The sequence below is a fragment of the Protomyctophum bolini genome (genome assembly GCF_963924005.1).
Source record: "Protomyctophum bolini genome assembly, chromosome: 13".
NCBI lineage: Eukaryota > Metazoa > Chordata > Actinopteri > Myctophiformes > Myctophidae > Protomyctophum > Protomyctophum bolini.
This window is the reverse complement of record NC_137874.1, coordinates 7,925,667-7,938,807: the sequence shown is the minus strand read 5'-3', so window position 1 is coordinate 7,938,807 and position 13,141 is coordinate 7,925,667. Positions and strand designations below refer to the sequence as shown.

At 43.2% G+C, this 13,141-nt stretch overlaps 2 protein-coding genes across 2 annotated transcripts in view; both read left to right on the top strand.

Annotated features, from left to right (window-relative positions):
- Window positions 1–13,141, top strand: part of LOC308327279 (uncharacterized protein) — a 551,554-nt gene that overhangs the window by 205,771 nt on the left and 332,642 nt on the right. The gene's annotated exons all lie outside the window — the stretch shown is intronic.
- The window catches only part of LOC308327504 (low-density lipoprotein receptor-related protein 4-like), a gene marked incomplete at both ends in the record, with an annotated part of 35,962 nt that continues 35,792 nt past the window's right edge, over window positions 12,972–13,141 (top strand). Inside the window, one exon of the mRNA XM_080781026.1 lies at window positions 12,972–13,014. Within this exon, the coding sequence (XP_080637152.1) occupies window positions 12,972–13,014 (43 nt within the window). The remainder of the gene's footprint in view (window positions 13,015–13,141) is intronic.

Sequence of the window (13,141 nt, the reverse complement as noted above, 5' to 3'; positions counted from 1 at the left end):
TGGGAGAGGCTGGACAGCAGACGGCTGGACTTTGAATTTCTCTAACTATAAACTTTCATGACAGCAGACAGCCTAAGTACAAATATAATTTAGGAAAAGCTACTACATTGTTCACAGAAGTTGTTGTAGGCTATGTGGGGATTATCTGACGAGGTACCATTTGAGTGTGCAAAACCTTACATAATACTAAATAATACTAAATTGTTTATAGGGTCAATATAAGTAAAATAATATAGCCTTTCTACAGGAGTATCTTTTTATATTTTTCCAAAAAGAATACAAACAGCCAATAGCATATTACAAAGTTATCCCCCTCACTGGTGACAATTCCGGGAGGAAAAACGGGCAAGCACCGGGGCGAGTCATCCGGTATTCCATTCTAGCTAGTTCGATTACATTTTAAAGCTGGGACACACCTTTTTGGGTGTCTGGTTATTTAGCCTGTTCTAAAAGTGCTTTATTATTATTGTTGATTTAATTTGAATTTTACTTTTCCGCTGTTAAAGGCTATTAATTATCAACAGGGGTGGCAGTGGGTCAGGGGTAGAGTGACCGGATGGGAACCACAAGGTTGCCAGTTCAAACCCGGGCTCCCCCAGAGTTAGTGTCGATGTGTCCTTGAGCAAGAGACTGAATCCCTAATTGCTCCCGATGTGCAGGTTGGTGCTTGCATGGTTTCCTCCGGGATCGGTGTATGATTGTACGTGTGTGTGGGTGAATGTATAATGCACAATCTATGTAAAGCAGGCGCTATATAAACGCACCATTTACCATTTTATCAATGAAAATCTCCAGATTTAGATATTAAATGTCCATTATGTGACATCCTACTTAATTCCCATTGATTATTTATGTAGGTCAACCATGATCAGATCACTAATAAGCAGACAAATGTTCAAGTCGGTCCGAGTCCAAGTCGAGTCCCAAGTCGTTTGGTCCCAAGTCCAAGTCGAGTCCCAAGTCGTTTGGTCCCAAGTCCAAGTCGAGTCCCAAGTCAGTCCAAATCCTCAGGTCTGAGTCCCAAGTCGAGTCCCAAGTAATTTGGTCCCAAGTCCAAGTCGAGTCCCAAGTAATTTGGTCCCAAGTCAAAGTCGAGTCCCAAGTCAATCCAACCCTCAGATCCGAGTCCCAAGTCGAGTCCCAAGTCATTTGGTCCCAAGTCCAAGTTGAGTCCCAAGTCTTTCTGTTGTGGGCAAGTCAAGCCGAGTCACAAGTCGAGTCACAAGGTTGTGTCAAGTCTAGAATTTGAATTTTGTTATTTGTCATGTGACTTGTCATGATTATGAATTGATTACCCAGGACCGAATGGAAACAAGACAGCAAGGACTTTTTTCAGTGATCCCTTTTTGATCAGTGTTTGACTGTACCCTATACCGATTACATTTCTGCCAATAAAGTATTCAATCAATGAATCAATCTATATTCCCCACTGTATTTCACTGTACTATGGCTCCCCCTAATGGCCGTTTTGTCCCTGTACGCTGGAACAGAGGTAGTGCAATCTGCGCATGCTCACAACTGTCACTGACTGCATGTGTGCCTCCGTGTTGACACTAGTTTACAGACACAACTTCACACTTAGTACATATGGAAATATGGAATATACAATTGGATCTGGGTGTCTTTCAGCAACACTAACTCAAAGGTAGGAAGCAACTTTTCAATCTACTGCAGCTGTGTGGTGAAAATAAAGGTTTTGCCTTAGTGTGCGAGTGGAGTTGCGCTGCACACCGACGCCGTAATACCATATGCTCGGAAACAAAACAAGTCACAAGTCATCTTGTCTCGAGTCGAGTCGAGTCTGGAGTCATTGGCTAGCAAGTCGGAGTGAAGTCTCAAGTCTCGTTGGTCTTTTACCTTCCAAGTCCGAGTCGAGTCGCAAGTCTTTACATTCAAAGTCCGAGTCACAAGTCGTCAAATATGCGACTCGAGTCGAGTCACTATGACTCAAGTCCAATTGTCTGCTAATAAGTGGGAGGAGGTTCGAGCGTGAGAACTAACGGCCATCCTGTGGTATTTGTTTCAGTTCTTTCTTAGGAAGGAGGGGGCCGGGTTGCACAACATGGTCTTTCATTTCCCCATCCTGATGATCTCCTTCTGTGTGTGTGTGTGTGTGTGTGTGTGTGCATGTGTGTGTGTGTGTGTGTGTGTGCGTGCATGCATGCATGCATGCATGCATGCATGTGTGGTGGAATGGGCTGCTTAGCCCGTGTAACGAGTAGATCTACAAGATTGCCGCACTACGAGCTTGTAGATCTGCTATTTTTGAAAATGTGGTCTAAATGGGTTAAGGTGAGTGAGCAATAATGTTCAATAGAAATTAAGAGCTTTTGTAATATCCTTGCCAATGGCCTTGGTCTTGAGGTTGAACTTAAATAAATTAACTAACTATCATCACTTGCATGTGCTATTCTTATTGCTTATATATTTTTCTTAAGCAGTATAGCCACTTACATGCATGTGTGTGCGTGTGTGCGTGTGTGCGTGTGTGTGTGTGTGTGTGTGTGTGTGTGTGTGTGTGTGTGTGTGTGTGGGGGGGGGGGGGGTGCATGGGTCTGTGACTATACCATGAGGCTTCCCCTTTTTAATATTGCCTAAGCATTAACTAAACACAAATAACAAAGTAAAAGAGGCTTCATATATCAAAATAATTGACATTAACTTCACATTAGTTCCCAAACTCTGTCTGTCATTGTGGAGGGACATTAACCATTTGACAAGTCACTTGCACTCTCTCTGTCTTCAGCTAGGCAGTTACCGGCAACTTCCCTATTCTTGTGGTTAATGTATTAGAGTTATTGATGGGTGTTTTCTTAATTATTATTATTTATTGTTTCATACTTTATGTTCACATCTTATTACTATGTTAAAAAAGACCTTGTAAAGCATCTTGTATCTGGTGCACAGGACTTCCGTGTCACCCAGTGATGTCATATCAATATTTGCGTGTGTATTAATGCCACTATCAGCTGTCACCCACTCCAGATTGTCTATATTGTACCAAAGGGAAATGTGATTAAATGGAAAAACAACACGACAACAACTTTGCCCTTAACGATGAGGATAAACATACTCTTTCACCTCATGAGATAAAGGGTCAACAACAGAATCCTAAGTAGAGAACAGGATTCAGACGATCGAACGCCCATGACAGCCTTACTCTGATGGGACCTTTCAACCTATTGACATGTGACAGCTGAATCCTGTTCTATGATATTTTTCAGTATATATGTTTGTGCAAAATGATGTGACATTCATTCAGAACACTGAGGAGAATTCTCTCTCCTCTATTCTTTACATTTGTAATATGCTCTGGATCTGAAGAAAACTTTACTAAAGAAAACTTAGAAATACTTGAGACGTTTTCAGGTCTTTTGCAATATTCTAAGTTTCTCTAAAGTTCATCTTTATGTTTTTGGGGATACTTTGGTTTTCACTTTTCCAGTGAAGGTTTATAAGGTCGAGGTATCTGGTCTTTTGGCTATTTTAATAGCCTCACTCAGCTATAAAGCTGTCAGTTATGGCTGCTTAAAAATAATGATCAATTCCTTGAATTGTTTTGCAACGTGTTGTTATAATATATATATATTGCGCTGATGACCAATGGACCATTGAGTCAATCCTGAATCGGGTGGTGAAGACAGCTGGAGGATCATTGGTGTCTCCCTGTTGGTGCTCTATAAAAACTGTGCTGGTAATGTTTATTTTAAGGATAGCACCATGTCACTTTATTTATCCATAGGCTGTGCGTGGTGGTAACTTTGAACTTTTCCATATGAATTACACGTCATCATACATACTGCAGGGGCTCTTTTTAAATGTTTGCCCATGTTTTGTTTTAGTTTATAAGCATATATGTTTTAAGTTACACTGCCAATAACTGAGGGGAAACAGTATTTCATGTTTTTTTGTATGCAAGTAGGCCTACATAATAGGAAAATGACAAATGAAGTGATTCGGATTCTGTTCCTCCCCACCTCAGTTCACGCAGCGGCCACCGGGCTACAGATGTCTCAAGACCTCCACCACATCCAGTTATTATGTTAAACTCTAAATAACGGACCCACAGGTAATACTTTTATTGTTTAGTATATGTTCACAGTGTTGTGAGGCATTGAACAGGAAGTCATATTCATTTGAAGACATTGTGCCAACAGCTGATCGCAGCTGATGAGAATCAGATGATTGGGACCCAGCTCAGCTGTGGCACTGGTTAAAAACAAGGAAATGCTGCCTCAGTAGAAGGCTTGGAACAGACAGCACACAAATAGTGTGGCTAAAGTTTATTGGTTATGGATGGCTAAGGAAAGGAAGGCCAAAGGAACGGTCACATGCCAACTAACCATGGAACTATTGTTGCCACACACTTTTGATTGATTGATTGAAATATTTATTAACAGTTTGCAGAATTACATTACATTTAAAGCACAAACTCAATACAAAGACTGTTAACTGTGAGTGGACGACCCAATTAAGCATTACACTTGTTTACAAGAGGGTCCACCATGTTCAATTCATCAAAACAATTAGACAAATTGACACTTCTATATAGTCAAAGAACAGAACAGGATTCCATCATAAAGGAGGTAAAAAGGTAAAATAAACTTATACAGTGAGGGGGAAAGGGGGGGGGGATTCAGATTTTACGGGGGGCAGTTTCGAATTGCAGCTGTCCGTAGGTGCCCTTTGAGGGCGGTTTTGAAGGAGTCAAGATATGTGCATGTCTTAATGACTGTTGGTAGGGCGTTCCACATTTTGGTGGCATAGGAGCGAAAATAATTTAGTCCCTTGTTTGTGCCGAATCTGGGTTGTACATGGTCCGTTGCACTCCCTGTTGTGGGTGTGGAACTTCATTAACATTAAGGAAGTATCTAGACAGGTACATGGGTATCTTGGTCGTGTATCGAATCTTGTGGACCAGACCCATTGCAAGATGCTGTACTCTGTCGTCGTCCCTAAGCCATTCCAGCCTGTCAAAGTGGGCAGGAGTGAGGTGGGTTCGGGGAGTGAGGCCAAGTAGGAGCCTGACCAGTTTGTTTTGGGAAGTCTGGAGCCTAGTTTTAAGGGCCTTTGAGGTGCTTTGGTACCAGGAGGTGCATGCATGCATAGTCAAAGAAACCTTGTACGAGGGCTCCTGTTAAGGTCTTCAAGGTGTTTTTGTTGACCAGTGAGGAGATCCTGTAAAGGAATCTTGTTCTTTGGTTGACTTTTTTGATTACGTTGGTGGCCATTTTATCACCGGAAAGATTAGCCTCCAGGATGGAACCTAGGTAGGTAATTTTATCTTTACGTGTGATAACATTGTCACCAACTCTAACCAAGAAGCCATTTGCCTTGCTGAGATTACTATTAGATCCAAAGAGAATGGATTCAGTTTTTCCCAGGTGTAAAGATAGTTTGTTATCAGCGAGCCAGCTAGGTGCAGATTGTACCGAGTTCAGAGCTGAGGGCCTTTTCAACTTGCAGTTTGTTCCTGTCCGAGACTAGCAGTGCAGAGTCAGCTTTAGGCTTGTGTGTGTGTGTGTGTGTGTGTGTGTGTGTGTGTGTGTGTGTGTGTGTGTGTGTGTGTGTGTGTGTGTGTGTGTGTGTGTGTGTGTGTGTGTGTGTGTGTGGGAGGGGGGGTTCAGGTGGTGGTGGTGGTCACAGAGCAGGCTGTACATCAGTGTGACAACTTCAACCTGACCACAAGCCTGAATCTTGCAAAAAGCACCTGCCTCTCTGCAACGATCTCTGCACAAACATTCGCTGAACACGCTGTTGTTGTTTTCTATGTCAAGAATATAATATGCAGAATTAGTGAATGCATATATGTAGTGGAATGAGCTTATTTCCCCTCCCTGCGTATCCCTAGTCATGTGACTAATCACCCTCATTCAGAAATATCTTTATGGACTATTAGGTCAAATATGTTGGTGATGGTGATAATATTAATGTTTTCTAGTTTATGTAGCAGGGCTGCCTATAGGCCTATTATTGTATTTTTGTTTTAAATATTATCTTTGTTTTATATCATTACAAAGCTATCGGTGCCCCTGCAGTTTTTATCCTTAATTTCTTTCTTTGATGAGATTGTTTTGGGTGTCTGTTTTGTGACTGTGTGTGTGTGTGTGTGTGTGTGTGTGCGTGCGTGTGTGTGTGTGTGTGTGTGTGCGCGTGTGCGTGTGCATGTGCGTGTGTGTGCATACCACAGTTCTCCATATACAGTATGGACACAAAAGGGACACAGACAGATAGTTAAAACGGGTGCTATGACAACGGACATTGTATCGTTCCCAAGTAGGCCGACGGGCAGTATACAGCAGTAGCCTGTGAACAAATTAAGTGCTCACGCATGCTAAATGGCCACAAATAGTTTCCGTTTTCGTATGTCGCCGTTTGATGTGTTTAGGCGCCGTGCCAGCGTATAATAATAATCTTTATTGTCCCGAAGGATATTCGTCTTCAATCTGTTCAACACCCACATCAAAAACAAGCACATTACACCAAGACAATAAAAAAAAAAACATGAGGTCCCCACTGTGTACAGAACCATCCCACCGCATGATGGCCAAAAACACTTATTTTTTTTGTTTTATTCATATAAGATAGGTAGTGTGAACATACCCTTATACTGTAGTCTGTAATTCATTCATTATTTAATTCACTCCTCTCCAGAAATGACAGTTGACTAAATACTGACAGTTGAGTTAACACTCACTATGTAGGGCAGGAGGAACTTTAGCTTCTTGTCAACAAGAAAGGTGTGAATACATCCAAACCACATGATGATGTACACTTAGAGATATGAAGAGCTGACATGTCACTAATCAACACATCAGCAGAGCAGAGGATGTGGTCACAGACAGAGCAGGATGTACATCATGCTTATTGACCAGAAATGACACACGGTGCACTTATGAAACCTTCAAGCCGACCACAAGCCTGAGCCTTGCTAAGAACATGCTTCTCTGCAGATCTCTGTACAAACGTACTGAAAACACACACAATGTTGTGTTTTCTATACGTCAATTAACTGTAGATGCCGTGTATTATGTCACCATGTTGCTACTTGTAATCTGGTGAACAAATGCAAAACTTTTCAGTTATCTGTTGGGCTTCTCTGCCTTTATTGATAGTTATTGACTTGTATATTAGTGCATTGAGTTTATTTCCCCCCCTGCGTATCCCTAGTTATGTGACACGACGGCCCCCTAATCACCCCCATTCAGTACAGCCGTGCAGCCGTGCAGGTGGATTAATATGGTGCCGTGCAAGACCACCAGTATAGCTGGCTGGCTTGTATCTGCCTGGCTGGCTTGTGTTGTGTCTGCCTTAGTAGGTCTTTGGTGCGGGATTGGAATTGTGTTAACAATTCCCACATTTTTCACAGATTTTGCCTATATGAGGCATATCTTATGGTATTGCTTTTTATATCCCCCCCCCCCCCCCCCCCCCCCAACATTAAAGAAGAGTACGCCCATTTGCCATGTTTTGTTAATTAGTATTGATGATTATTTTATTATTATTATATTTACTCATCCTAGAGTTACGTTACGTTGCAGCGCAATATGGGAAGAAGGAAATTGCGGGAGTTGACAGAGTCCACTTCATGTTTCAGCTGTGTTTGTAAACCCAGTATTGTGTAGAAACGGATGGGTTATTAATTATTATTATTTGTTGTTGCGCACACACTCACACACACACACACACACACACACACACACACACACACACACACACACACACACACACACTGGTTACCAGCATATATGACTGACCTGCTAAAGCAGTATGTGCCTGGCAGGAGCCTTAGGTCAGCTCACCAGGGTCTATTGACCATTTGCAGACCGCGGCCATCTTGCCATCAGATTTTGGAAGCACTCGTTTTCAGTAAAGCGACGTCCATGCTGCCTCCTGTGTTATGTGCAAATTGAAAACAGGTGGTACGCAGTTGAGTGATATCTAACGAGCACTTCCAAACTGCAACACTTCGAAAAAGAATCACCTGCAAGGACAGAAATTAAGTAACTCATAACATGTCCACAGTGGATTTTTAGGAAACAAACACTTTGAGGATAGAAAGAGAATAAGTCAAGCTTTTCGTACAGCTGCAATGTTGGTGCGTTTGACGTTGTGTAATACAATCAAATAGGACTTTTCTGTTTGGATGAATGGGCAGTCAATGGGAAGTTGCACCTTGTGAGTGTGACGGGGGTCAAGTGTTCTTTTTCTTGTTTTGTGTTTCCTAATGGCCTTATTATTTACCTGTTAATCAGTAATATTGTTTTCCCTTGTGTCCTTTATATTACTGTCTTAATGTACTGTTGTGTTGTGTAATATCATTAAGGGTTGTGTTCTTGAACGTCCCCTTTAAGCCCTTAATTACCTGACCAGTGCCAGCCCTGTCAATGAGTGGGGTGGATCTACAGTGGCTATAAATGGGGCCAGAGAATTCATTCAAGAGACACAGGAAAGGGAGAAGGCCTGGAGGAGTGGGTCTGTTGTGTGCGGACGATAGGACAAAGGAGGAGACAGCTCCCAGGCTAAGCCATGGAGCTTACTGGCTTGCGTGGCTGTTCATGGGACGTAATCGAGGAGGAGTTGTGCAACTAACCAAGGATCTGGACCGGCAGACGAGACAGTGACAGAGGGGAAGCCAAATCACCGCAGCAGAGGGGCTAAGTTGCGACTTGCCCCTCTCCAAGCTAAGTACCCCCTCTGTGTTCTTCAAGTTGACCTTGACAACATACTGTATAGTATACTGTCTGTAGCTGCCTTGTGGAGTGAGGTTATTGGGACTGGATGAACTGGCTGTGTGTCCATTGTGTGTTCACAGTGATGCTGAGAAGAAGAGACTAAAGGCTCATACATAGTCTGGATTTTCGGTGGTGGGGTGACCACCGAACTACAACATGACGTCACGAGCCGCGGTGAAGAGCAAACCACCGCCACCGCTCCAGCCCTTCTCTCTGTTTTTACTCACTACCGCTCAATGTTATTTCAGCTCCGGTGGTCAGCTCACCACCGGAGCGGTGGTCACCTCATCACCGAAAATCCAGACTATGAATAGGCCTTAATTGCCCCCTTGCAAGTTGCACATTTTGAACAGTAAATGTTTTAAGATTTGTTGATTATTGTTTTGGTTGTTTGGTTAATTAGTTAGTTTGTTTATAGGATATAGGTAGGTTAGGCTTTTAGATGTTTCTATTGTATTTTTAATCGGCCATCTTAGAGTGCCCTAATAAAATCCACATTGTTTTGTACCAGCCGTACCTTAGAACTGTTTCTGTTTCAGTTATTCCTGGGTTTCCTATGTTTAAATGCTCTTTTACCTGGTATAAGACCTGTGTGCATCTTTATATCGACGTTAAGAGTGTTATGCAGTCAATGCAGAGGACCATCCTCGTTAAAAAAGGTGGCGTAGTGGCAAACAACCAGCTTTATTGGGTTTCACAATTATGCACCCTGCACTTTTAACAGTGCACTTCAAATATATATATTGTGTTTCTCATGAAGTAATTCCATTCAAGTTCTATGTGACTCTAATCGGCCCAGGTCACATGAGCACCTTGCCATTAACTTATAATGGTAAGATGGCCGTGGTCTGCATATGGTCCATTAGTCATCCCTCGCACCAATTGTATAACCAGAGGTGACAGAGCCTCTCAAGCTGTAGCTCCCAGATTGTGGAATCCCTGCCACAGGTCCTGACAGCGGCATTTAACACTACTGTTCAGAATATCCTTGACTTTCTTTCTTGTATGTTTGAGTTCTATTGTGCAGTTTGTGTTTCTGTATATTGTTTAAATGAATGTAGGCCTATTCATTTTTTTTAATACTGTTTTTATTAGGCATTTTTTGTATGACAATTTCAGAATATTATCGACAATGATAATAAGTAATTCAGTTAAATAAAATGAAAAAAATAACAGGCATTGTAAATGTTCCACATACAATACATAATAAAAAAGACATATAAATGTGATAAACATGAAAAAACAGTTAAACAATGACAAGTGTGAACAGACAAACAAAACAGGACAGCCACTCTTGCTCTCAAACTTTTCCAGCATGTTGTTGTAAATTAAGTTAATTACAGACATTCTTTTAAATAAGAAAAAATAAAATAAAGAAACACTAAGTTCCTTTTTTTTCCTTTTCTTTCTTTCCAATTTTCTATTGTGCTATCTATTGTGTAGGAGGGGTTAGCGTGCACCTATTGAAATATTCAATGAAGGGTTGCCATGTCTGGTAGAATATCTTCACTCCCTCTCAATTAATCTTTTCTAATTGTAAGTAGTGCATAACATCTCTCATAAGTGAAGTGTGAGTCGGAACCTGTGCTTGTTTCCAATTCAACAGTATCAGTCTGCGAGCCAGTAGAGTCACATATTTTACCATGTTATATTGGAAAGTAGACAGTTTGACCCCGGGCCCTGTGACTCCCATAATTGCTGTCAGTGGATCCGGGTCAAAAGGTCTTCCAACAATGTCTGACAGTGATTTAAATATACTTTGCCAATATGATCTTAGTTTAGTGCAATGCCAGAACATATGAGCTAGAGTGGCCGGCGACTGGCCACATCTGTCGCAGGCTGGATTCACATTTGGATACATTCTGTTGAGTTTTTCCTTTGACAAATGTAACCTGTGTAATATTTTAAACTGTATAAGACCGTACCTGGCACATACTGAAGAAGAGTGCACAAACTTTTGAGATGTAAACCATTGCTCGTCACTGATAGATATTCCTAAGTCGTTTTCCCAAGCAGTTTTTAAATACTCCAAGGAGGCATTATTATCTAAACATGAGAGAGAATTATAAATAATAGAAACACCTCCTTTGAGCAATGGGTCAGGTAGAAATATAGATTCCATTGATGAGTTGGGAGGTATGTTTGGAAATGAAGCAGTGTGTTGTGTTAAAAAAAATCTAAAGAAATGTGATTGGGGTAAATTGAATTTGCGTCGTATTTGTTCAAAGGTCGGAAATAACCCATCAATATAAAGATCTTTGAAGGAGTGAATACCATTTCTATGCCACACTTTAAATAATGATGTAGGCCTATTCTAATGTATGTGAAGCACTCACTCACTACGTAGGGCAGGAGGAGCTGCAACTTCTAGTAAACAAGAAAGGTGTGAATTTACATAGGAAAGAAAACACCACATAATGATGAAGAGATAAGACCAGCTGACATGTGTCACTTATAAAACACACAGACGACAGAGAGTCTTGACCAGAATCCCAGCCATAACCAGTTGGTGCAGATCGGTGAAGTTCAGAGAGTGTTGACCAGAATCCCAGTCGGTGCAGATCGGTGAAGTTCAGAGAGTGTTGACCAGAATCCCAGGCAGAACCAGTCGGTGCAGATCGGTGAAGTTCAGAGAGTGTCGACCAGAATCCCAGTCGGTGCAGATCGGTGAAGTTCAGAGAGTGTTGACCAGAATCCCAGCCAGAACCAGTCGGTGCAGATCGGTGAAGTTCAGAGAGTGTTGACCAGAATCCCAGCCAGAACCAGTCGGTGCAGATCGGTGAAGTTCAGAGAGTGTTGACCAGAATCCCAGCCAGAACCAGTCGGTGCAGATCGGTGAAGTTCAGAGAGTGTCGACCAGAATCCCAGTCGGTGCAGATCGGTGAAGTTCAGAGAGTGTTGACCAGAATCCCAGCCAGAACCAGTCGGTGCAGATCGGTGAAGTTCAGAGAGTGTCGACCAGAATCCCAGTCGGTGCAGATCGGTGAAGTTCAGAGAGTGTTGACCAGAATCCCAGCCAGAACCAGTCAGTGCAGATCGGTGAAGTTCAGAGAGTGTCGACCAGAATCCCAGTCGGTGCAGATCGGTGAAGTTCAGAGAGTGTTGACCAGAATCCCAGCCAGAACCAGTCGGTGCAGATCGGTGAAGTTCAGAGAGTGTCGACCAGAATCCCATTCGGTGCAGATCAGTGAATTTCAGAGATTGTCGACCAGAATCCCAGCCAGAACCAGTCGGTGCAGATCGGTGAAGTTCAGAGAGTGTCGACCAGAATCCCAGCCAGAACCAGTCGGTGCAGATCGGTGAAGTTCAGAGAGTGTCGACCAGAATCCCAGCCAGAACCAGTCGGTGCAGATCGGTGAAGTTCAGAGAGTGTCGACCAGAATCCCAGCCAGAACCAGTCGGTGCAGATCGGTGAAGTTCAGAGAGTGTCGACCAGAATCCCAGCCAGAACCAGTCGGTGCAGATCGGTGAAGTTCAGAGAGTGTAGACCAGAATCCCAGCCAGAACCAGTCGGTGCAGATCGGTGAAGTTCAGAGAGTGTAGACCAGAATCCCAGCCAGAACCAGTCGGTGCAGATCGGTGAAGTTCAGAGAGTGTCGACCAGAATCCCAGCCAGAACCAGTCGGTGCAGATCGGTGAAGTTCAGAGAGTGTCGACCAGAATCCCAGCCAGAACCAGTCGGTGCAGATCGGTGAAGTTCAGAGAGTGTCGACCAGAATCCCAGCCAGAACCAGTCGGTGCAGATCGGTGAAGTTCAGAGAGTGTCGACCAGAATCCCAGCCAGAACCAGTCGGTGCAGATCGGTGAAGTTCAGAGAGTGTCGACCAGAATCCCAGCCAGAACCAGTCGGTGCAGATCGGTGAAGTTCAGAGAGTGTCGACCAGAATCCCAGCCAGAACCAGTCGGTGCAGATCGGTGAAGTTCAGAGAGTGTCGACCAGAATCCCAGCCAGAACCAGTCGGTGCAGATCGGTGAAGTTCAGAGAGTGTCGACCAGAATCCCAGCCAGAACCAGTCGGTGCAGATCGGTGAAGTTCAGAGAGTGTCGACCAGCATCCCAGCCAGAACCAGTCGGTGCAGATCGGTGAAGTTCAGAGAGTGTCGACCAGCATCCCAGCCAGAACCAGTCGGTGCAGATCGGTGAAGGTCAGAGAGTGTCGACCAGAATCCCAGCCAGAACCAGTCGGTGCAGATCGGTGAAGTTCCAGTTGAGAATCCAGTGTGAGAGAATCCAGACATGGACGAGACGGTGATATTGTTTCTACTGCTTTGGAGCTCAGGTAAACACTCTGTTAGAATGACACTTGTTGCTTGATGTGGATGTGAAATGACACTGAAAACCATGATGTATTAACTATTAGTACAGCTATGAGAACCATGACCTATTAGTACGACTATAAGAGAACC